General features: G+C 50.2%; 1 protein-coding gene and 1 long non-coding RNA gene across 9 annotated transcripts in view; both read right to left on the bottom strand.

The window, feature by feature from the left end:
• Positions 1 to 25,472, bottom strand: part of Mroh1 (maestro heat like repeat family member 1) — a 70,954-nt gene that overhangs the window by 29,112 nt on the left and 16,370 nt on the right. For all 8 annotated transcript variants that reach the window (XM_052160946.1, XM_052160945.1, XM_052160948.1 and 5 more), the window contains 8 exons: positions 19,994 to 20,125; positions 19,449 to 19,611; positions 19,169 to 19,267; positions 13,722 to 13,873; positions 13,262 to 13,402; positions 12,835 to 12,927; positions 6,927 to 7,005; positions 5,616 to 5,729 (listed from right to left, as the gene is read on the bottom strand). In XM_052160946.1, coding sequence (XP_052016906.1) covers positions 5,616 to 5,729; positions 6,927 to 7,005; positions 12,835 to 12,927; positions 13,262 to 13,402; positions 13,722 to 13,873; positions 19,169 to 19,267; positions 19,449 to 19,611; positions 19,994 to 20,125 — 973 coding nt within the window. The remainder of the gene's footprint in view (positions 1 to 5,615; positions 5,730 to 6,926; positions 7,006 to 12,834; positions 12,928 to 13,261; positions 13,403 to 13,721; positions 13,874 to 19,168; positions 19,268 to 19,448; positions 19,612 to 19,993; positions 20,126 to 25,472) is intronic.
• LOC127667725 (uncharacterized) lies at positions 1,729 to 2,133 on the bottom strand. The gene is made up of 3 exons (XR_007973930.1): positions 2,018 to 2,133; positions 1,882 to 1,904; positions 1,729 to 1,767 (listed from the first exon to the last, which is right to left on the bottom strand). It is a non-coding gene; the product is annotated as an uncharacterized LOC127667725 (long non-coding RNA).

Raw genomic sequence — 25,472 nt, 5'->3', positions numbered from 1 at the left:
ATCCACAGGCAGACATGTACAGATATAATTAAAATAAGTTACAAAAAAAAAGATAAAGATAAAAACTAAGGCAGGAGCTGGGCAGTGGTGGCTCACACCTTTAATCCCAGTACTTGGAAGGCAGAGGAAGGCAAATTTCTGAGTTCGAAGCCAGCCTGGTCTACAGAGTGAGTTCTAGGACAGCCAAGGCTATACAGAGAAACCCTGTCTCAAAAAATCAAAGCAAAACAGAACAAAACAAAAACAAAAACCAAAACACACAGACACACACACACACACACACACACACAAAACCCTAAGGCAGGGGTGTGGCCGGTAGCTCAGTGAGTGAGGTGCTTGCCGCCATCAGACTGGTCAGCTGAGTTCCACCTCGGGACCAACTTGGCAGAAGGAGAGAACCAATTTTTGAAAGTTGTCCTCTGATGCCCACCCCCACCCCCTCTTCATAGCACTCACATACCCATAATAAGTAAATTAATTAATTAATGGAATGTGATTTGAGCACATCTTTTTTACACAGCTAAAAGTTGTTAGGAATGTTGGGATTAAAGGCATGCGCCCCACATGACTCATCCCCTAAGACTGTAAAGAAGACTGAAAACAGCCACTAAGTGCCTGACTGGGCTGCAGACACCCTGAGATGCTGCCCGGAAGCAGCCTGGCCCCGTGCAATGAGAACACCCACATTTATGAGCCATCCTATGTCTCCAGAGTGGATTCCACCTCCTGTGATACATCTTAAATGGGCGTTATGAAGTGGCTGTCACCGGGTGTGATAAATGCCTGCAACCCTAATGCTCAGAAGGAAGCAGGCGGCTCATGAGCTCCAGGGCAGTGGGTTCAAAGTCACCCTAGGCCACAGAGCAAGACCCTAGACCATAAAAGGTGAAGAGGGTGGAGAGACGGCTCAGCAGTAAGAACTCGTACTGCTCTTGTCGAGGAGCTGGGTTCAGTCCCCTGAAGTTCCATCAGGCAGCACACAACCACCTGTAACTCCAGCGGAGCATCAACTGCCTTCCCACCTCCATGGGCACCTGCACATAAACTTGTGCAGGCACACATACATACACATAATAAATAATCTTGTCTTTTAAAGGAAAGAAAAAGGAAGAAAAATAGGAGCCCTGGGAATAAAGCAGGTAATAACTTGTGACAATGCTTTCATTGTAGAGACAGCCTGGTAAGAACGTTATTCCAACCAGGTGGTGGCGCACACCTTTAATCCCAGCACCCGGGAGGCAGAGGCAGGTAGATCTCAGAGTTTGGGGCCAGCCTGGTCTATACATAGAGTTCCAGGACAACCAGAGCTACACAGAGAAACCCTGTCTCGAAAAACAAAGACAAACTGCCCACCATGGGGGATGGAGGCCTCAGAGGCATGGCCTTGGTCATGCTCCAGCCCCACCCTAAGAGGCTCCTTGGCCTAGGCCCTTCCTCCTCTGGAGCCACCACAACAAAGCCTGTTAAAGGTCTGGGCAATAATAATATAAAATACAGAAAAACGAGAGGTCTGTAAAAGTTCAGACAACAGAGATTCTAAATCTGCACAAGGCAAATCACGCAGTTTAAAAGATGTTGAAGAATAGTCATGACCTTAAAACTGAGGTAGGAATTAAAGATGGCAACGCCTCGACACTTCTGTGAATGGAAGCTGAAGGCAGTCTCCTGGACGACGGCAGCTTCCACGCTACAGGAAGGAGCCCTTCACAGAGTGCCGGGGAGAGAAAGCCACAGGAGAGGGGGCTGCTCAGCATCACCCAACCACACCTCTGTGTGACCCCAACCACACCTCTGTGTGTCCCCCCAACCACACCTCTGTGTATCCTCCAACCACACCTCTGTGTGTCCTCCAACCACACCTCTGTGTGTCCCCAACCACACCTCTGTGTGTCCCCCAACCACACCTCTGTGTGTCCCCCTACCACACCTCTGTGTGTCCCCCAACCACACCTCTGTGTGTCCCCCAACCACACCTGTGTGTCCTCCAACCACACCTGTGTCTGTCCTCCAACCACACCTCTGTGTGTCCCCCAACCACACCTCTGTGTGTCCCCCAACCACACCTCTGTGTGTCCCCCAACCACACCTCTGTGTGTCCCCCAACCACACCTCTGTGTGTCCCCCAACCACACCTCTGTGTGTACTCCAACCACACCTCTGTGTGTCCCCCAACCACACCTCTGTGTGTCCCCCAACCACACCTCTGTGAGTCCCCCAACCACACCTCTGTGAGTCCTCCAACCACACCTCTGTGTGTCCTCCAACCACACCTCTGTGTGTCCCCCAACCACACCTCTGTGAGTCCCCCAACCACACCTCTGTGTGTCCCCCAACCACACCTCTGTGTGTCCCCCAACCACACCTGTGTGTCCCCCAACCACACCTCTGTGAGTCCCCCAACCACACCTCTGTGTGTCCCCTAACCACACCTCTGTGTGTCCCCCAACCACACCTCTGTGTGTCCCCAACCACACCTCTGTGTGTCCCCCAAGAGAAAGAAGTGTAAAACCAGGCCTGGAGGGGTGCCAAGCGGAGGAGCACGCAGGAATCCCGGCCCTGGGGGGGTGGAGCCTGGAGGACGTGGAGTTCAGGGGCATTGTCAGCTGTAAAATAAACTCAAGGCCAGCCTGGGATACCTGATAGTCTGTCTTTTAAAAACTCAAATGAAACAAACAAACAAACAAACAAAAAATCCAAACGAACAAAAATTAATCAATGGTTAGCTGGGCATAGTGGCGCACACTTCTAATCCCAGCACTTGGGAGGCAGAGGAAGCCGAATCTCTGAGTTCAAGGCCAGCCTGGTCTACAGAGTGAGTTCCAGGACAGCCAGAGCTATGTAGAAAGACCCTGTCTCAAAGCAAAACAAAACAAACAAGAAAACAAAATAAACAAATTGATGGACAGCCTCTAAAAAGAGAGCCAAATAGATATATTATTATTTACATATAAAGACATACATGGTTACATATAAACATCTTGAAGATAAAGGCCGGGAGAGAGTATTCAGTTGCACTTTCAAAGGACCTGGGTTTGATTCCCTGCACCCATATGCCAGCCCACAAATCTGTAAGTCCAGTTCCAGAGTATCAGACACACTGATCCTTGAGCACAGGACACACATGCCACATAGACACCTGCACACAAAGCGCCCACACACATAAAATAGTTAATGCTAGGTCTGTGTTCATTCAGAGATGGCGCAGTTAACCTGAGACTGGAGGCCCCAGGGAGTTTAGAGATCAGGTGGGGTTGGGGGCAGGGACATCCACATGGAGACCGGGGGTGGGGGGGGGGTTGGGGGGGGGGAGGGGAGTAAGTATTGTAGAACCATCGGAGGGGGGACAGGGGTTGGCAGGGTGGGGAATAAAATATGGAGTGTATAAGAATAATTAATAAAAAAATTCACACACACCCCCCACCAAATCCAAAAAACCCAAAAAGCAAAATCTTCAAAGTAGGCACAGTGGGTGGTGCATGCCTCTGATCTTAGCACTTGAAAGACAGATCTCTGAGTTCAAGGTCAGCCTGTTTACTTAGTGATTCCAGGCCAGCCAAAATTACATAGTGAGAGCCTGCCTAAAAAACACAAAAAAGCAAACTAAGCCTAGGAAACCTCTGGAATCTTGGTGCTGAAGACACAAAGGTGCGACTCATAGAGCGAAGAAACTTCAAATTAACCTGCGCCCGAGCTGAGACTCGCACTCAGGGTTAGCTTTAGACTCCTGGGGTTTCGGGTTTCTCAGGGAGCAACAGCTGGTCAGCTTTCTGTTCCTTTGTCACTCCCCTGCTCCTGTCCACAGGTGATGCGGACCTCAGTTCAGAGCGCCCCCTAGTGTCAAAGGCTCACACAGCATCATAAGGCACAGATCAAACTAGACTCCTGGAAAAGGATGTCTGTGTGCTCCATCTTGGCCCTTCTCGGGGATTTTACTGATTTGGGCAACCTTGGGAAAGGTGCTTGTTTGGCAGCCTGGAACATATAACAGCTAAATAGTGGCTTGCTACCAAAGGAGTTACTCTGGCTAGTCTTCACTAGGTATCTTGGGAAAACAGAATGCATTCACCTAGTCGAGTTAAGATAAACGCTCTGCTCCTAGATGCACATCCACCTAAGTGTGCAAAGGGAAAATGGAAACAGAAGCAGTCTTCATTAGGGTAAGAAACAGGAAGAACCCACTTATCCCTTGCTAACAAATGAGTACAGTGGAGATTAACTCACTATAAATTTCACAGAAAAATAAGTCAGATACAAAATGTTCCATACTGTGCAGTTTCCCTTTCCTTATACAACATGCCAAAGAGCAACACGTTCCCGTGCAGGAAGCTGCCCTTCCTGACCTGGTGAGGGCCCCTGGGCTCCGTCATCTGTTCTTTGTTCTTCATCCAGGTGGGAATGATGGGCTGTGTTATCACTTACAGAAAAGAACAGTTACTATCGCTGCTATTCCTGTATGTGAGACTGTCAAGAAGAAGAAGGAAGAAGAAGAAGAAGAACAACAACAACAACAAGAAAGAGGAGGAGGGGGAAGGAGGAGGAGGAGTTGGAGGAGGAGGAGGAGATAGCTAGTCAAACAACCACTTGCCCAGTCCTGAATGACGCACACCTGGGTGAACTTCTACACAGTTAGAACGGCCATTCTGAAGCCATTAAGCTTCTGCTATGGTTTTATATTTTCACTATCAATAAATTTTTATATACTTATCCATCTTATCCATCAAAACCACCACCACCAACAACAAAACAACAAAACAAACCAAAAAAACTGACAGAGTTAGAACTAGAAAAATAACATACTTCTCAATCGCCCTTGCACAACTCGTGTGTCCTTCCACCTGAATCCCAATCCTCCACTGGTGAACGCTTCAGTGTAAACATGCACGTACGCACAGACCCTAACAAAACACTACCAAGAGTCTACTTCTGGTTCTTTAAAGCACTGCCAGGAAGAGCCCAGGTGACAGGATGTACCTTTCTGAACCTCCTATCTAAAGCCACCCAATGTGACCCATGGCCACTATTTCCTGACCTCTGACAGGGCACGAATGGAACCACAAACCCACGTGTACAAGTATAATTATCTTTATGAAAATTATTACAAATTAAATAAGTCTCCCCTAAAAGCAGGAAACTGGGGGCTGTGTCACTCAGAGGCAGAGCACTTGTCCAGCATGCGTGGAACCCTAAGTTGTAAATCTGTGGTGGTCTGGCTGGGAACAGCCCAATAGGCTCGGATATTTGCAGGCTTAGCTTCCAGTTGGTGGAAGAGTTAGGGAATGTGACCTTGTTGGAGGAGGTGTGTCACTGGGAGATGCTAAGAGGCTTCTAAAGCCCGGGCCATTCCCGTTATCAAATGTCTGCCCGTGAGCACCTGCTCTCCACTGTCTCCACCTCCAAATAAACCTCTTCTGTTAAGTTACCTTGGTCATGGTGTCTTATCACAGCAGTAACTAAAACACAGTCCCATTGCAAAGACCACCAAGCTAAAACACTACCACTAACGGTAATTCAAAGTAGGATGTTACAGCCATCCAAACATGGACATTAATTACCCTGGTACTATCCCACACCGGACATGCTAAGGTGGCCAGCCGGCAGGCCCAGGAGGCACTCACCAGCCGAGTTGATGATGTGTCTCAGAATCTGCAGGGTCCCCACTCGGAGCCTCTCGTTGTTGGTGTCCAGCCTGGGCAGTAAGAAGGCCAGCAGACGGTCAGGAGAGCAGCAGGCTGTGGGCGACATGCACGTCAGATACTAAGTCTCTGCTCCACGCTTGCCCTAAGCTGGCCAGGACTGAGTGTGTTCCCCTGGTTCATTCTGTCGCTGGCGCTTGCTTCCCAGGACAGGGAAGGCAAAACACATTGCGGGGAGTGCGGGAAACTGAACTCCCTGGCCATCCCCAGTGTTTCACTGAGCTCTGTATAAAGGGTCAGACAAGCACTGGGGACTTTAACACCAAAGGGTTAGCACCATATGTGAGACTCAGACCTGGAGTCACCAGGACCGGGAGGCTCATTCCAACTTAATTCATGGGGAGCCCACAAGGGACCCCTCAGAGATCCTCCTGCTTCTGGACTGGTCTGCAGCTAGAGAACAGTTCTCAAGCACTCAGACCCTGACCCTGTACAGACCTCTAACTTGGACTTATATCATTGCCAATGGGAACCTTTTGGGAAATTACCTTGCTGAGTTCTTTCATCTTTGTGAACCAGTGTCAATGACAGTAAAAACTCGCCCTCCTTCCCTCCCTCCCTCCCCACACACTCTGGGCCAGCTGAACCAGTCTCCCAGCCTCCCTCCCTCCAGGCTCTAGGTGGGTGCTGATGTCACTGGTCTTCAGCTGCTGGCAAGTCATAAGCCTCAAGCTGGCAAGCAGGCTGAGACAGGATACAGGCACCAGGGACAGATGTGGTAGACCAGGCTCTGACTGATCTAGACCAACTGGCTCCAGGTGACACTCTGAAAGATGTGTAGCTGGGGGCAGGGGGGTTCAGGTAGTGCCAGACTGATGGCCAGAGTCAGGCAGCTGCATGTGGGGGTACAAATGTGGCTGTGGATGAGGGTCAAGGGAGTGATGTGTGGAATGGGAGACAGAAGTCTCTAGACCAAGATAAGCAGAGCTATAACACACATTTCAGTGAAGATCAGCACCTGCAGGCTGCAACCAAGACCAAGACTCTGCTTGAGGCCCTAACCCCTCCACAGCCTGAGACAAAAAGCCATTACAACCCTCAAGGAGGACAGGTGACCAGGCTTGACGGCACACGGCACACGACTGTAACTCTGGGATTTGGGAGCCCGAGGCAGAAAGATCATGAGCTCAAGGCCAGCTGAGCTAAAAGGACAGCGAGATCCTGTGTTGGTCCGGCTCAGGCACGTCCTCTGAGGTGTCCTACACTGAGGCCAGCGACCAGGCGACCACTCACCCAGCACTGTGAAGCAGCGAAGCACCTCCTTCTGGCTGTTCATCACCAGGGGGCTGGAGGACTCCACAGGCACACAGATCTGCTCCAGGAGACAGGGCAGAGGTCATGGTAAGGGTCTCATTGTCACGTCAGGGCCCTGCTGTGCAATAGGTAGGTGGCTCTACCTTACCCAGGGTACTAGAAAGAATTTTGTCATTGCTGTTTTTGTATTTAAAAAAAATTTTTTCCCCTTTTTTAGGGACTGGAGAGATGGCTCAGTGGTTAAGAGCCCTGACTGCTCTTCCGGAGGTACTGAGTTCAAATCCCAGCAACCGCATGGTGGCTCACAACCATCTGTAATAGGATCTGATGCCCTCTTCTGGTGTGTCTGAAGACAGCAACAGTGTATAAATAAAATAAATACATCTTTAAAATAAAAATAAATTTAAAGGGGAGCTGGAGGGTTGGCGAGATGGCTCAGTGGTTAAGAGCACTGACTCCTCTTCCGAAGGTTCTGAGTTCAAATCCCAGCAACCACATGATGGCTCACAACCATCTGAAATGAGGTCTGACACCCTGTCTAAAGACAGCTACAGTGTACTTACATATAATAATAATAATAGTAATAATAGTAATAGTAATAATAATAATAATAATAATAAAGGAGGGAGCTGGAGTGATGACTCAGTGGTTAAGAGGTCTAGCTGCTCTTCCAGAGAACCGGGGTTCAATTCTCAGCCCCCCGCATGGTGGCTCACAACGGTAACTAGAGCTGCAGAGGACTTGAAGCCTCTTCTGATCTCTGTGGGTACCAGGTACACGGTACACAGATAAACATGTGGGCAAACACCAATCATGCAAATTAAAATAATTTGGGCTGGTGAGATGGCTCAGCGGTTAAGAGCACTGACTGCTCTTCCAGAGGTCCTGAGTTCAAATCCCAGCAAGCACATGGTGGCTCACAACCATCCATAGAGATCTGACACCCTCTTCTGGTGTGTCTAAAGACAGCTACAGTGTACTTACATATAATAATAAATTTAAAAAAATTAAAGATCTGCTCTACTGTTTTCTGTGTATGAGTGCTTACCTGAATGAATGGATTGCTGGAGCCCTTGGAGGTCCAGAGGGTGGGAGATGCCCTTAGACTAGGGTTAGACAGTTGTGAGCTGTCATGTGTGTACTAGGAACCAAACCCAGGTCAGTCTGCAAGAGCAACAACTGTTCCTAACTACGGAACCAGCTCTCTTCCTTTGAGACATGACTCATGTAGCTGAGGCAGGCCTTGAAGCCATATCTTCCTGCCTCAGTCTCACTATTATAAGCATGAGCCAGCACGCTTGAAGAGGTAAGCAGTATTAGAGCCCTGCCACAGTGCTAGTGCTAGTTGTCATTTCTTTTCTCATTTTTTTTGGTGAGATTTATTTATTTTATGTATGTGAGTACACCGTTGCTGTCTTCAGACATACCAGAAAAGATCCCATTACATGTGGTTGCTGGGATTTGAACTCAGGACCTCTAGAAGGGCAGTCAGCGCTCTTGACCGCTGAGCCATCTCTCCAGTTCCTTCATTTTGGTTTACTTTTTGAGACTGACTCTTTCTACATAATCCGGGCTATCTTAGAACTCACTATGTAGATCATCAGGCTGGCCTTGAGAGAGATCCGCCTGCCTCTGTCTCCCAAATGCTGGGATTAAAGGTATGACCCACCACTCTCAGCCTGGTGAGTTCTCTTTTAAAGATTTCCTTATTTCCAGCCTGAGACTTTGTCGCACGCCTGCCTTTGATCCCAGTTTGAGGCCAGCCTTCTGATCTACAGGGTAAGTTCCAGGATAGCCAGGACTACACAGAGAAACCCTGTCCTGAAAAACAAAAACAAAACAAGATTTATTTTATTTTATGTGAGTTTTATTTTGCCTGTGGGGGGTGTGTGTGTGTGTGTGTGTGTGTACCAAATGTGTGCCTGGTGCCAACAGTGGATCTTCTGGAGTCACAGGTCATGAGCCAGTGTGGATGCTAGAAACTGAACTCAGGTCCTGTAGAAGAGCAGCAGGTAAGCTAAACCGCTGTCTCTCCAGCCTCCAGCACCAGTAAGTTTTTTTCTTTTTCTTTTTTTTTTTTCTCTTTTTGGCTTTTCAAGACATAGTTTCTCTGTGTAGCCCTGGCTGTCCTGCAACTTGCTCTATAGACCAGACTGACCTCGAACTCAGAGAGATCTGCCTGTTTCTGCCTCCCAAGTGCTGGGACTAAAGGTGTGAACCACCACCAGCAAGCTCAATAAGTTCTTTTTATAAAAAGTATTCACGTGTTATCATCATTAGTGTGTGGGGTCTGTGCCACGGTACGCCGGTGGAGGTAGATGCCGCAGTGGAGCTAGCTCATAAGCCCAATGCTAAGTTGCTGCTGTGAGCCCCCCTGATGTTGGAGGATGGGGCAGTCTGATTCCCTAACTGGCAACTTTTAGATTCCCCCTGCTGTAAAATGACTGTGAGCCAAACAGCCAGACATCCTACCTACCGGATGAACCCTCCACAGACACCACAAGGAAACTACGGACTCTGCCGGCTTGTGCTGGCTCTAGAAGCTACAGAGCACGTGAGGACTGCTTCAAAGCTTACACTGGTGTTTTTGTCATAACAAGGCTTAGAGAACATTGATGATCCTGCAGCCACTTCTATCTGGGTCGGAGAGGACACATGTCCTCTGGTGGCCTACCAGAGAGCGAGTGTGGTGACAGGTGCTAAAGGCCAAGGCTACGGTTCCTAAGAACATAAGCCTTTACTTGCAAGGGAGCTTGGCTGTGATTGGTTTAAACACCCCTCTTCCGGCAATACTACATGGATAAGTGAGATGCTTGAGTCATTTGGTGAGTCAGCTGAGAGGTACCCAAATGTTCTGTGCCTCATGGGGCCCAATACAAGGCTTCCCTCGAGTGATCTTTTCTGGCTTGCTTTTAGTAATTGGGCCGAGGTGACAGGAAACCGTAGCAGAGAACGTATCACCGCAACAAGGGCAGAAGCAGCAAAGTAGCAGCAGCGGTGGCCAAGCTCAAACTGGCTGCTTGCAGGCAGCTGGCTGCTTACGGTTGCAGACAGGCAGCCCAAACGCTGGCAGAAAGCCAGGCAGGCTCTAGCGAGGAGGGCAGAGCTGAGACCAAAGACCAGAAGAGCCACAGGAGATCAACTGTAGGCCCTGGATCTAGGGAGCTGGCCAGCCTTCAGGGCCAAAAGTCTCACCCTCCCCAGGCCCGGGAGCTGTAAGACTGGCTCTGGGAAAGGTCCTGCTACTCAAGGCCTGAGTGAGAGCTGCAACATTAGAGGCTGTAGCCTACTTCTGTCAAATGCTGAGACACACAAAAGCTGCCCAGCACCCAAACAGTGGCTTACAACTGTCTTAACTCTAGTTTAATGTGAGTCAACGCCCTCTTCTGGCCACAATGGGTACTGCACATACCTGGTACACAGACACGCAGGCAAAACACTCAAAACATAAAACAGAATATATAAATCTTAAAAGTTTTAAACACTCATACTCACTACTAAACCAAACCAAACCAACTCAGTTCAACCAACTATACCAGCCTGGTTAACCTGCCTTTAAGAGAACAATGTAACCAACCTTACCATCTTGAATTTCCCTCCTCAGCCTTTTTTTTTTTTTTTTTTTTTTTTTTTTGGTTTTTCGAGACAGAGTTTCACTGTGTAGCCCTGGCTGTCTTGGAACTCACTCTGTAGACCAGGCTGGCCTCGAACTCAGAAATCCGCCTGCCTCTGCCTCCCAGAGTGCTGGGATTACAGGCATGCGCCACCACCGCCCAGCTGAAAGTTTCTGTTTTTATTCAAAACACACACAACTAATCAACTTTGTTAAAAAGGAAAATCTGTCCATTTTCCTGAAAAATGCATGATTCTGTTGTGGAATTTTTGTTGTTGTGGTTGTTGTTGTTTATTTGGTTTTCAAGACAGGATTTCTCTCTGTAGCCCTGGCTATCCTGGAACTCATTCTGTAGATCAGGCTGGCCTCGAACTCAGAGACTTGCTTCCCTCGGTGTCTCAAGTGCTGAGATTAAAGGGTATATGCCACCACACCCAGCAATGATTTTTTTTTTAAGAAAGTCTCGTTGAGCCCCCACCAAGGCCCTGTTCCATCTTCCTACTCTTTTCCTAACCACAAAGTCTCCCAGAGTCATGCTCCCTTGTGGGGCACACTGTGTCCAGCAGCCTTCTCGGTCTTTCTGACCCACAGGGAAGATACCCAGTCAGATGATCTCTCAGAGAAGAACCTCCTGCAATGGAATCTTGCGTCTCAGGACACCCCATCTCTCCTCTCTGGCTCAGTTCCTGAGGTGTCCAAGGCAGCCATAGGCCTCTGCTTACCACTAGCACTCAGTGGTCATGCTGGCACTCCCCAAGACCTCCTGAGCCAGCCCTTGGTGCCACTCTACCCCTCTGGATGCCATTCCCGCTGCCTCCATCCAGGAGTTCCTGTATGCGGTGATTTGAGTGAGGCCGCTCCCCGTGGGCTCATGTGCATGAATACTAGGTGGTGGAACTATTTGGGGAGGATTAGGAGGTGTGGCCTTGTAGGAGCAAGTGTTGTCCCTGAGGGCGGGCTTTGAGGTATCAAAAGACTCACGCCATTTCCAGTTAGCTCTCTCTGCCTTCATGGTGGCTCATCATCGTGGCTGCCACCTTAACTACATCTGGAACCAACTAAAGCCTAAGCTATTGTGGGCTGGAGAGGTGGCTCAGCAGTTGAGAGCACTGGCTGCTCTTCCAAAGGACCTGGGTTCAATTCCCAGCACCTGCATGGCGGCTCACAACCATCAATAACTCCAGGCCTTAGGGATCTGACATCCTCTTCTGTCTCCACAGGTACTGGTGCAGACATTCATGCTGACAAAACATCCATTATGTATAAAACCAAAAATAAAACAAGCAACCGGGTTTGACTATAAAGAATTTTCTTGATTAAATCATTTGTGGTCGCCAGGCGGTGGTGGCGCACACCTGTAATCCTAGCTCTCTGGGAGGCAGAGGCAGGCGGATTTCTGAGTTCGAGGCCAGCCTGGTCTACAGAGTGAGTTCCAGGACAGCCAGGGCTACACAGAGAAACCCTGTCTCGAAAAAACCAAATCCAAAAAAAAAAAAAAAAAAAAAATCATTTGTGATGGGAAGATCCACACTGAATCCAGTCACGCCTTCTGGTAGCAGGTTACATAAAAGGCCACAGATGAAAGAGGGCTTTGCTTTCTACCTGCTTGCCCTCACTCTCACTAGAAAGTTTGTCTTAGTCCTGAGGCATCCTTTTCTGGCATTAGAGTGTCCTTCCTCAGAATCCCAGCATAGGCTGAAGACTGGCAGCTCTCTAGCACTTCCTTGGGACAGACTCCAGCATCAGACTGGGACACCCAGCCTCATGGACTGAGCAGCTGCTGGATCCCTGGCCCTTCTGTCAGGACACAGACAGTGTTGGACCCCTTGGTTCATAGCCTGTAAGCCATGCTAAGACAGACAGACACACATGTATGCACACACACACACACACACACACACAGGCACACACAGATGCATGCACACACTCTAACAGTTCTGATTCCTAGAGAACTCTGACTTATATACCCTCCTCCTTGTAGGTCACAATGTGAGCTCCCGGTTGTTCCTGTCAACCATCATGGACGCTCTCTGAAACTTTAAGTCCAATCAAATACTTTCTCTTACAATGTGTCATAGAATTTTGTCACAGCAATAGAAAAGAAACTAATACACTGTATTACACAGATGATACCTCATGCCTAGAAGCCACACCCATGTGGTGCTCAGACGCCCACTCCACTGCTGAGTGGCTGAAGCACTTTTCCAAATCACGCTCCCTGTGAAAAGTCCATCCTCACCAGATCCGCCATCCCGGGACTTGTCCCCAGCCTACCTGAGCATGGAGAGCCGTCAAGAGGGCATCAAGCTGAACCTCCAGCGTGCGGCTGCTCACGCTCACGGCTGCAGAGAGAATTTGGCCCAGGCTCTATTCAAGACAGAGAGGAGATGGCTTCAGTCCACCTCCTGCCCCACAGGAGGGAGTGAAGCCCTAGGATGAGGCCCAGGACAGCACTAATACCCTTTAAGACCTAAACAGAGAAGCTATACCTTCGCCTCCTCCAGAGTTTGGGGGGCACATTAAGAAATGTGTTTTCTGGGTCACAGGTCAGTATGGAAGATAGAGGACAAATCCCTGGCTCCCACCCAGTGCGTGGCAGGGAGAAAGCCTTTCCCCTCATAACCTGACACAATGTTTTAAGTTAAGGTTGCTTCCACAGGGACTGGTCTGAGGGGTCCTGCTGCTCCCTCCCTATAAATACCTTTGATATCTGAAAGGTCTCTGCATGCTTCTTGTAGAGGCCAAGGACTGCGGGGAGGAGCTTAGGGAGCTGTTCTTCCAACCTCTCACTGGGAAGCAGGTGGCTCATGGGACCCAGAGCCGCCACCACGGCAAGCCGGAGCTGAAAAGACAACAAGCACCTCCCTGTCTCCTCCCTGCCAGAGCCCTGTGTCTGCACTTGCCAGTGTGTCTGTGCGGGAACTACGGCAAGAGGCCCAGTAGGACCCAGTCTCGGGGCAGAGTGGGCACACCGGGACCTACAATGACTGAGCCTCAAGACCAAGCTTTAAAACAGGTGGACTCCAGTTGGATGTAGGGGCTCTTCGTCACCTCCCAAGCATTGGTCATGGGCAGGAACTCTGGTCCCCCTTCTCCCCTTAGGGTCACCCAGGCAGAGAGAGAGGGCAAAGGCAGGAGGGCCCTGATGGTCATGGCTGTACCTTGGCATCTCGGCTCTGCAGCCAGTGGTGGAAAAGAACATCATAGGCGCCAAAGATGTCAGCCCCGAAGGTGTCCTTCCTGACTGTGGGATCCGGGGCTTGGTCCAGGTTGGCCAGGTATTCCAGGATGCTTTCACTGAAGTGCTGCAGAGCTGTGGACGCCCCCCAGTGAGCAACTCCTGACAGGAGTCACACTGGCTTCCCAGTGCTACCCATGGACTCTCTACACAGTCTGCATGGTGCTGAGTCCAGCATCTGGCCAGATGGTGACCCCTGGATGCTTAGGGTAAACAGAACACACATACACACATACATACACACACACACACACACCAATCTATATCTTCCCTGAAACCTCAGAATACGGACAGCCTTCTGTAAAAACAGGACAAGGCCTCATATAGGAGAGTGGTCCTAACCCTTCAAAATAGAAGGGGAGAGGACAGGCGTGGGTAACAGAGGCAGAGAATGGTGGGGGAGGCTGAGGCTCAGGAGAAGCCACAATACTCTCCGGAGAGTGAAGCGGGGAGAAGTATATTCTCGCTGAGCCCCTAGAAAGATGCCCATCCACCAACACCCTGATCCAGTCTCTGCAATAATGTTGCTCCCATGTCTACTCCAGACAAAACAGAAGGAAGCACTGTGCCCCCTTGCCCAAGCTCTTGTTACACACACCACAAGTGTGAGGGCAAGAAGAAACAGGAAAGAGCCTGGTCCCAGGCCTAGGCGGACGGGCACAGGATGCAGGACTTGTACCCAGGCCTTCCTTGGCTATGCCCTGGGGTCGGAATGGGGACCCAGCTGGGGAGAGCAGAGGCTCTGAGTCACTGCGAGCATTCCTATGAGAGGTCCAAAGACATGGCTGGGATTAGACCCCAAGACCCAGGTCTGCATCTGGACTTTGGGAGAATACAGGAACAGGGGTGGGCACTGAGGCAAAAATCTCTGTCTCCCCACCCTCTGGGACCAGTCAGTCTATTGAGGGCTCACGGTCTACTAAAGCTACCTTCACACAATCCAGAGCTGATGGCGCACAGGCGGAACAGTAGATGGGGTGTCTTGACGTAAATGCTAATTCTCAGATTATTGCAAAGAACCTGGAAACCTGCCCTATGCTTTCTGCGTAGCAGTGGCTCAGTCCATGTCGGGGACAAACATTAGAATGTCCCTCAGCATTGGTACAGAGCGCTATAACGCACATGGCCTTGTCCACAGGATTCTCAGCTGCCTCCTCTCTCACTGCTGTGCCCCAGTGACCAACAGTGTGCTGCAGCCACTCGGTAGCAGGTGTGTGCCCCTCACACGGGTCTGGGAACGCTCCATAGTTTTGAGTTTCTGAGCCCTCAGAGTTGTGACTCCCACGGGTGAGCCTGGCTTCCCCACACGTGATTCCCTGCATGGCAGGCTCCATGCCAAGCTCTTCCGACAGCACTTCACGACATCTCTTACTTTGGCCTGGCATGTCAGCAGGGACCACTTGGGATCTGCTGTACTTTCTGCTATGAAGATTCTCACCCTGATGGAGAGAGGCTAGCAAACCTGCCGGCCACCTGCCCCACCCTCTCCCTTCTCTCCAGATGGCCTGAATCTCAAAGGCTCTTGCTGGGTGCTAACCCCAGGATATCTAGCCTTACTCCCTGCTGTGTCCATTCTCCTGTAAAGCTACATGACCCATTTCTTTTCAGTAGAAAATTTAGCTTCTTTTTGTTTGGTTTTTGTTTATTTTTGAAGAAAGGCTTTGCAGACTGTCCTAGAACTTGCTCTGTAGATCAGGCTGGCCTTGAACTCAGAGATCTGCCTGTCTCTACTGCCTGAGTGCTGGGATCAAAGGCGTGTCCTCCCACCACTCCCCGACTTGAAACTTTAATATCTTATATTTTTATGTGGCCTTTTTTCCTCACAGGACTTGCTTTTTCTCTTCTGCCCTGTTCCTTCTTTTATTCTTTCATTCAGGTAACTCAGAGCCTACAGTGGTCTGTCCAGATTGTTTCTACTTTGAGCCTGCTCTCTGCTAAGAGCACATACAAATGTTCCAGGCTCATGTTGAGACTTCAGCCCCGTAGCCAGTGATGCCCCAGCCAGGGCCCAGGGAAGGCATGGCTGACCCTGGGTTGGTGTCTAAAGGACACACCTGACGCAGCCCCTGTGAGCAGAGCTCAGCACGGCCTCCCATTTAGTCCAATAAGAGAAATAAACTTGAACCATCACTGATGCAGGAATACAGTGCAGCTACAAACTCTCAAGACAGAACTTAAATGCTGAGAGAAAGCCACCCTCCCACAGGACCCCTGGAGAAGTGTGCACTGCTTAGCTCCCTTCCCCTGAAGATGGGCCTTAGGGGGCTCAGTTCAGGTAGGCAAAGGCCTCAACTCCGTCCACTCCTGGCTGCTGACGTGGACACCAAAGGGGCCTGGAGGCAACAGGAGACATCTGACTCCTCAGCTCCGCTCAGCCCAAGGTTCTTCCTTCAGAGCCAAAGGATATTAGTCAGCGTGGTCTTCAGGGGCAAGAATGTTTTTCCAAGTAACAGGTAATTGTATTTCCAGATGTAAAGCCCTCACAACTTGTTAGATTTGTTTTTTAATGAGTTGCATATACTCAGGAGGAAGGAGGGCCACTCTCCTGATGCCAGTGTTCTTTTCTGAGTAAGTGCCTCAGGTTCTCCTGCAGCAGTGTGCCGTCCTTTTGTTCCTGCAGCCTGGCACTCGGAGCTGGCCCCTCACAACCACTAATGTTTCTAGTAAAGCCATGCTACGCTGTGGTCAGATCCTCTTACACCGGTGTCTGCTTGGTTCTGCGGGTGTCACGCCTACAGCCCTAATACCCCACAGCTTGGAAGAATGACGTCACTGGCTGCTCCCGCTTACCCTAGCTTCCTTCCCCCATATAAGACTGCCATCACCTGGGCATCTCTGCCCGAGCTCCCTCTTGGTGCCACACCCTTCAGCACTCTTGGGAAGACTGGTTGAAATGCACACCCAAGACCTGCTTCTCTGAAAAGCCCTCACTTTGTTCTCACGGACAGGTGTTCTCATGGCACGGGGAGAGTTAGGAGTCAGTGTGTAGACTTCGGTCAGAGCTGTGGAAAGCAGGCGAGCGGACTGGCACTCCTAATGACCAGGGTGTGCCAGTTCCTTACCAGTGTCCAGGGCACTGTGCTATGGCCTTTGTCTGTCTGCTGCATCTTCTGGTCACGGAGCTGCGGGACTTCAGACGTCCTCAGGGTCTGTCACTGGAAGGCAGGCTCTGTGCTCTTACCCACTAACCCTTTCTTCTCTGTTTTTTTTTTTTTTTTTCTACAACTCTGGACTCCGCCATATTCCCCAGAAGTCTCCTGAAGCACCAACTGCTCTGTGATGCTTTTCATTTCTCTCACTGTATTTCTAGAAAGCTCAGCTTTGTTCTTCTTGATTGTAGCTCCTTCGTGGGTGGTGACAGGCTCTTGCTTTCCAGTCCACTCTCCCTCTTATCTTCCCGGGACGTCAGTCATCAGTCTTTCCTTTTGGTTGTTCTTTTCTTTAACCCAACGGTTGATATCCCCAGGCCACACTCGGTTTATCTGGTTGCCACCTTCCTACTTGACTTTCTCAGAGGTGGAACTCATCTGCTGCCCGCTGTTTTGTTTTGGGCCCCAGGCAGGCTGCCTGCGACCCTGCCCCTCTGCACCTTTCTATCAGCTCCTCTGTGGTGGCTTCCTGTTAGACGGCGGCTCACCACTTTCTGTTCCTGCAGTGCTGTCGACCCCAGCTACCCAGGCCTCAAGTGCCCAGAACAGAGAGCCCAGTAGCCTGAGGTGGTTCTGGCCACAGGACTACTGTATCCTCCAGTAGAAACAGACTGCCATTGTGAGCAGGGTAGGGAGGAGGAGTGCCCCCATGAGTGCCCCTGCTCAGCCGGGGTCCTCGGCCAGTAATCCCAGCAACTGGGAAACTGAGGTAGCAGAACTGATTTCAAGTTCAGAGATCCTATCTCCAGAAACGAAACAGGGCTGGAGCTGGAGCTCAGGTGGGAAAGTGTTTGCCTAGTATACACAAAACTCTGGGTTCAAGCCCTATTACCACATAAGCCAAGCAACAACTGTCTATGTATGTCAGTAATTCTAACAGGGCAATCAAAGAGCCAAAGTCACCGACAGTCTGCACAACATAAGACCCTGTCCCCAACTCTCACATAAAACAAGGGTTCAGCTTGGTCGACCCTACCTGCTACAGACTGAGGTGCCCACATAGCAGGAATTAGAGGGCATCTTTCTGCAGGCCAGGATTGCCCCACCAGAGGTTTCCCAGGAGAGCCACAAAGCAACAGCAGCTAGTACTTGGCATGAATCCCCTAAGCTCAGTACGGTTTCCTTCCTCTATGTTAGAGAATCTCTACAGCCTCTACCCGGGTGAGGCCCCTCACCCCTACCCAGCACCCTGTGGTCTGACTGTGTGTTTACCGAAGCCCACACTGCCTGCTCTGGGACACATCTCCTATTCACCCCACACTACACCAAGCAGGATTTCTGCCACTGTGAACGGGCCCAGCTCTCAGCCACAGGCAGAAAACGACCAGGGCGAAGGGACCCCGCAGACAACAGCATGAGGAAGGCAGGGCCAGAAAGACGGGAGTGCAGTGGAGGGGAGGGGAGGAGGCAGGAAAGGAAGAAGCGCCTGGCCTTTGCTGCTGTGAGAAGAGGCAGGGGAGAAGCAGGGACTGTCTAACAGTCCCCACTGGAGGGCTGGGCATGAAGAAAGGATGCTGACTTGAGGCTTGAGGGCCCTGTCCTCCTGAGACCCAGGAAGGCCTCGATACACCCTTCCCACCAAGCTTCAGAACCACAGCCTTGCTGTCAAGCCCAAAGTTGTTCCTGTGAAGTAAAGGCTGCTGTTGGCCAGGTGCCCATGGTCTCAGATCTCACTTCTACCCCAGTAAAGCTCGGTTACACCTCCCAGCAGAAGGCCCCCGACCACCGACAGACTCACACTCAGGCACCATGTTCAGGCCACAAAATTCCCATGGTTCCCTGCAAGCACACAAAAAGCCGCAGACAGAAGCCACAGGAGAATGGTGGGGAGACAGTGGGACATCCGGTCCTTCTGCACCATGGGTCTGAGATACCAAGTGAACGGTCACTCTGCTCGTTGGGAGCTTACAGCAGCAAAGTGGAAGCGATGCTCTGAGAAGCACTCTTTCTACTTCCCAGGATTGAGACCGCTGCAAAACCCTGCAGGGGTTAGATGGCGAGTCCCCAGGACATCAGAGAGAGGCAGTAAGGGGGCAGAGGCTATATCTATGCGTGCAGGCCTCTCCTCACCAGCGGCTCAGCCAACTGAGCCCTACCTTTCTAGCAGACAGCCCATGTCTACCTCAGTGGCACCTACCATGAAGGACACATTGGTACCCAGCCTCCCAAGAGGGGCCCTGGTTCAGAAAGTGAAAGAGATGGGCAATGCCCGCTGTCTTACCGCAGCAAAACACCACCTTCAGGGCATCCTGCTTGGCCATGCCCAGCATGGGAAGCATGGTACTCAGGATGGATGGCAGAAAGGGAACCATGTCAAATGCTGGAAGAGAGAGGCTGGCTGTCACAGGGGCTGCAGGCCCAGCCCTCTTCCCGCCTCCCCCTCCTCAGGACTTGGAAGGGACCCACAGCTTCAGGTATGAGACCAGAACCCCAGGTCATCCTCAGCGCCCCCCCAGAACTACTCAGGGATGTTGAGGGACCAGAATCACTCTGGCACTCACCATTGGACACGGAGAGGTTGGCGAGTGTGTGCAGCACGGAGGAGTGGGGCAGCATTCCAGGCTGGAACCTGTTGAGAACTTCCTCCATCACCTGGTTGGTGAATCGCTTCCCGACGGCCACTAGGATGCTGCTTGCAGCCTGCTGCCAGTCACAGTCCAGCTCCTGCACCCAAAGAGTCCCAGGTTGGTCTCTCCCTGAACCTCTCAGGAGATACAAGCAAGACACTCGGCCCTCAAGGGTGGCTGGACGGGGAGAAGCTGCTGTGTTCCTGTGCTTCCATCTTAGTGGATGCAGGTCAGAGGCAACATGGCATAGCCTGCAGGGCACCTCCATTCCCGTAGGGGCCCTGATGCCTAAGGGAGGAGCCATTAGCCTGAGCATGGCTGCCCTACCCTCACCCTAAAAGTTCCGATGCCTGCTTCTCCGCTTCCGGGGACACACAGGATCAAGTGGTTACCAGGTCCAACTCCAGCCCCATTCCAGATACTGTGAGATGGAGGTCAAAGGAGCTGTCCTCAGCAGCCTACATGCCAGAGGCCCTCACCTTGGTCCTTGTCATCTCACTGGAAGCCAGGAGGATGACAGCGACGGCAGTGTCCTTGTCCAGGTCGTGGATATGACTGCTCAGTACTGTCTCCATGGCCCTCAGGATCTTCGTACGGTACGGATGAGCCAGCTGAGGAGAGATGTTCCCAGGGAGCGTCCTGAGAGGCCGGGTGAGTACCCAGGTACTCTGTGTGCATTTTGTCTCTACCGAGGCTGCACTGTGCAAGGCCATGCTCTCAAAGACAGTGCACTGGCCGAGCCTCCAGCCTGCGGAACTGCCTGTGTCCCTTTAGAAGGGCCAAGGCCAGTCTCTGTGTGAGGCACCACGCAGACGAGCTGGTGACTTGAGCACTGCCAGCAGGGTCTCCCAGAGAGCAGCTTTTCCGCTGCATATGGCCTCCCAGGCACAAAGATAAAATTCCCCGCCCCCACCTTTTTTGTTTGTTTGTTTTCAAGACAGGGTTTCTCTGTGTAGCCCTGGCTGTCTTTGAATTCACTGTGTAGTCCAGGCTGTCCTCAAACTCAGAAATCTGCCTGCCTCTGCCTCCCAAGTGCTAGGATTAAAGGCGTGCACCACCCCTGCCCGGCTACCAATATCCCTTTTAACTTCCTTGGGCACCACACACATATGGTGCATAGATATACATGAAGGCAAAACTCCTACCCATATAAAATAAAATACATAAATAGAGGAAAAATAATTTGAAGGAGGAGGAGGAGGAGGAGGTCACACATGATATCCAAGTCCTTTAGCCAGAAGCAGATGAGACAGGCTTGCTGGCTGCTGCTACCTGCTGCCTAAGCTACAAACAATCACCCTTTATTCCTGAGCCCTCAGTGGACGAGTCATTCATTCCAGGAAGTAAGCAGTAGAGATACAAACTGCTCCAGAGACAAGGAACCTGCCGGTTTAAACAAAGAGCTTCAGGCCTATTTTGTTTCTCCAGGATAAGGGTTTTGAATTCTAGCGTGTGGGTGCCCCAGGGAAGGGGGTGGTACGTCCGGAGATGGTGGCTCTTGGTCAGTCACAGAAGAAGACAGCCACTTCAGCGGGCTGGGCTCACATTCCCCTTTCCAGGAACATGATGTTCCTGCGAGAGTCTCTCCCCCGACAGGAGCCATGGCCAGCATGCCAAGGGAAGGGGGAAGGGTGGCTGATGCCTTCTTTGGAGAAGAACAGAAAAATAATATGAGCTTTTATCCAACCAAAAGCATTCAGAGCTAGCTAGGAGTACAGCTCTGAAGACGACAGAGTAGAAGATTCTTCCAGTTCGTCTGGGCAAACCGTTGGCAGCTTCCTCCTGGCTCCCAGCCCTAGAGGCACACTTCCAAGACCTCTACGGGGTCTTCACAGGCTTCTAATTCTCCTCACCTTCATGGAGGTGCTCTGGGGAAGACCCTGCCTTCCCTCTAAGGAGGAAGCATTCCTCGGCTGACCTCTGAAGGCACCATTCCCACCAGCAGTATGTCAGCTGGCTATGTTCTGGTAACTTCCTGCTCAGTGCAGTGAACAGGAAGGGCGGCTGGGGCTGGAGAAGCAGACGGGCTCTAAGACCCTGGACTCGCTACAGAAAATATCAAAGGAATCCACATTTAAGAGCCTGCTAGGTGGTTAGGCTTAGGCGCACGGCTGCTCCAGCAGAGGGCCAGGCTTCCGTTCCCAGCACCTGCATCATCAGGTGGCTCATAATCACAGGCAACACCAGCTCCAGTGGGGACGATGCCCTCTTCTGGCCTCTGCAGGTCTTACATGGAGGTGCTACACATAGGGACAAGCAGGTATACATACCTACATATAAAGAAAAAGAGGGCTGGAGAGATGGCTCAGAGGTTAAGAGCACTGACTACTCTCCCGAAAGTCCTGAGTTCAATTCCCAGCAACCACATGGTGGCTCACAACCATCCATAACAAGATCTGACCTCCTCTTCTGGAGTGTGTGAAGACAGCTACAGTGTACTTACATATAATAAATACATAAATCTAATAAATAAATAAATAAATAAATAAATAAATAAATAAAAAGAAGCACGAGACTGTAGAGATGGCTTAAAGGTTAAGAGCACTGGCTGCCCTTCAAGAGGACCAAAGGTCAATTCCCAGCAGCCACGTGGAAACTCACAGCTGTAACTTCAGTTCCAGAAGGTTCCAACCGCCCCCCCACACACACACACAAAGACACATATGCAGGCAAAACACCAATACATATAAACTTAAAAACTTAAAAGATTAAGAAGCAAAATTTTAAAACATTTTTAAGACATTTAAACTAAGCTGGGAAGTGCTGGCGCACGCCTTTAATCCCAGCACTTGGGAGGCAGAGGCAGGCAGATTTCTGAGTTCGAGGCCAACCTGGTCCACAAAGTGAGTTCCAGGACAGCCAGGGCTACACAGAGAAACCCTGTCTAAACAACAACAAAAAACAACAAAAAAGAAAAGAAAAAAGAAAAAAGAAATTTAAATTAAAAAAAATTTAAACTTAGGGCTGGAGAGATAGCTCAGTGGTTAAGAGCACCGGCTGCTCTTCCAGAGGATCCAGGTTCAATTCTCAGCACCCACAAGGCAGTTTAGAAGTGTCTGCAACTACACTTCGAGGGGATCCAACAGCTTCACACAGATTATACATACAGGCAAAATACCAATGCACATAAAATAAAAAATAGATTATTTTTAAAAGGTTTAAAAAATGCAGGAGCAGGGGCTGGAGAGATGGCTCAACGGTTAAGAGCACTGACTGCTCTTCCGGAGGTCCTGAGTTCAAATCCCAGCACCTATATGGTGGCTCACAACCATCTGTAATGAGATCTGATACCCTCTTCTGGTGTGTCTGAAGACAGCTACAGTGTATTCACATATAATAAACAAATCTTTTTTAAAAAATGCAGGAGCTCTTTGGAACTTGGTCTGAACTCTGTCCTGTGGTGGTCCACACTGTGGGCAGCCTAAGTTAGGCCCCTCAGTGGGGAATCTTCAAAGGCTTCTCCTCATGAGAAAGCAGGTAGCCACAGGCTCTGAAGTACATGACAAAATGTCGCATTTCTGGATGAAATGAAGATGTCCTGGTGGTCTTATTCATACCTGCTCATTAAAAACAAACAACAGGGGCTGGAGAGATGGCTCAGTGGTTAAGAGCACTGACTGCTCTTCCAAAGGTCCTGCGTTCAAATCCCAGCAACCATATAGTGGCTCACAACCATCTGTAATGAGATCTGATGCCCTCTTCTGTTGTGTCTGAAGACAGCTACAGTGTACTTACATATAATAAATAAATAAATCTTAAAACAAACAAACAAACAACAACAAAATACCAAAACCCAAGACCCCTTTTATTGCTCTTGGGAGGGTCCCGAGCACAGCACTGACGATACGGTGTGTAGGTGTGGACTCCTGAGGAGAAGGCAGGCTCCACTCCCTAGGAGCTGAAGTGCGATACTGACCACATCTGATTCACAAGGCTAGGAGCTAAGGAAAGGGCACAAGCCCGTGCGTCACCAATTTGGTCCAACAGTTCTTCCATGTTGGAGGATCACCAGGGAGTGGCCTCTACTGGTCCCTGATCTGAATGACTCTGCAGCGAGGCTGAACTGATGACCTAATGACCACAGAGCTATAAATGTAACCCTCACCATGTGACTTTCACCGCGTGACTCTCACCATATGACTCTCACTGCGTGACTCAGAGCTCCAATTTGTTTCAAATGGAATGAACACACAGGTCACAACCAGAGGTCTGATGTTCACAGTTGAAGCAAGGCTATCTTAGGATGAGCCCTCAGCTGTAGAGCCTAACATGACCTCACGGTGAGTGGTGTCAGAACAGGATGGAAGGAATCAGAAGATGTGTGCCTCCACAGGGCTGCTTGCTTACATTTGGTCACCCGGAGACATGCCAGTAGGTGAGGCTGATAAAGAGAGAGGGTGTGTATTTCTTGTTGTCTAATGAGCTAACCAGGGACCACAGGGATGTCTCCATGCCAGTTAATCAAACATCCATGGTTTGATGTTGGGCCCTAATGTCTTTGCTTCTGTCAGTTTCGTTTCTAGCTGTGTTCACACGCTGGTCTCCACGCTGGTCTCCACGCTGGGATATGATTGCTGTCTATTCTAAACATGGTAACATGGTCTACAGAGCCTCTGTGTAGCATGTAAGCAACCACATACTGACAAGCAGAATCCCCTTATCTCAGGATGGAAATCCAGAGTCTGGATATCAGATAGGAAGTGGTTAAGTTGAAAATAGTGGCAAGGAGAGAAAAGAGAAAAAAAATCCAGCAACTATGTGAAAATCATGACTTGATTCTTTTTTCCTGTCTTCTCCACCTCTGTAGCCTAACTACCTCAGGAAGTCTGTCCTGATGTAAGACACCAGACATGTCTAAAATGATGAGGCCAGCACCAGAAAGCAACAGAGCCATAGCCTAGAGCCCTCTGCACCGGGCCCTGCAGTGTAACAGTTAATACAGTGTCACAGGTAAGCACCTGACTGGCATACACAAGTGCCGGGTTCCATCCCCAAAACCACACATACTAGGCCTAGTAGCATATGCCTATGAGTCCAGTACTTGGGAGGAGGAAACAGAAGGGCCAGGTTCAAGGCCCTGTATGAGATGCCATTAAGGAAAAGGAAGAAGAGAAGCAGAAAAGGAAAAAGAAAGAGAAGAAAACAACCAACCAGACTGCGCTAACCATAAGGTACCATTGTATCCCCAAATAGCAACTGGCAAAACTTTCCTCCGATGCCCAATTTGGATTCCGCGGCATTTGAAAAGGTGCCTGCTATAGCCAGGCAAGATGGCACCGTCTATGCTACTGTGTCCCTTCTTGTGGCTGCTGACCCTCAGCACAGCCCCACTGCCGAGGTTCTACATCTTACAGCCCCAAATACTGGATCTGGCAGGGTGAAAGCTGAGATAGCTCCGGGCCCCACAGTTTTCCTGTGGGCCCATGTCTGCTCAGCATAATGACCACAGCAGTGCCACGGAACGTATCAATCTGGTAAGCTGTCAATGTGAAAGAAAAGTTATATGTATGGTATCAGTCAAGTCTCGGGAAAAGAGTTCATGCTGCATGGGGAGATGCCGCGTGGGGAGATGTGTACATAAACACCGTGGTAAAGAAACGCAGCCCAGGACAGCTGCTGCAACAGCAGGCCCAGGCCTCTTAGGAGAGAATGCAGGAGCCCTGGCCATTCAAGAAGTTTTTCATACTTTCATAATGTTTTTCACTGAGTTAAAAAAAAAGCAGAGGTAAAAACCTGCTACCTCAAAACAAAACAAAACAAACCCCTGCTACCTCACGGCATGGCTGCAGTACCTCTTTATTGAACTGGGAGATCTTGTCCTGATGCTATGGGATGTAGTCTTTCCCTGCCTATCACACTAGCTCCTGATTCTCTTCTAAGAGGTCTGGGCCTGCTGTGTGGTGGCCTCCTGCACTTGGGAGGCAGAAGCAGATGGACCTCTGTAAATTCAACCATGTC

The sequence above is a fragment of the Apodemus sylvaticus genome, chromosome 17 (assembly GCF_947179515.1).
Source record: "Apodemus sylvaticus chromosome 17, mApoSyl1.1, whole genome shotgun sequence".
Classification (NCBI taxonomy): domain Eukaryota; kingdom Metazoa; phylum Chordata; class Mammalia; order Rodentia; family Muridae; genus Apodemus; species Apodemus sylvaticus.
The sequence above is the reverse complement of the archived record's forward strand: the minus strand, read 5'-3'. Positions and strand labels throughout refer to the sequence as shown.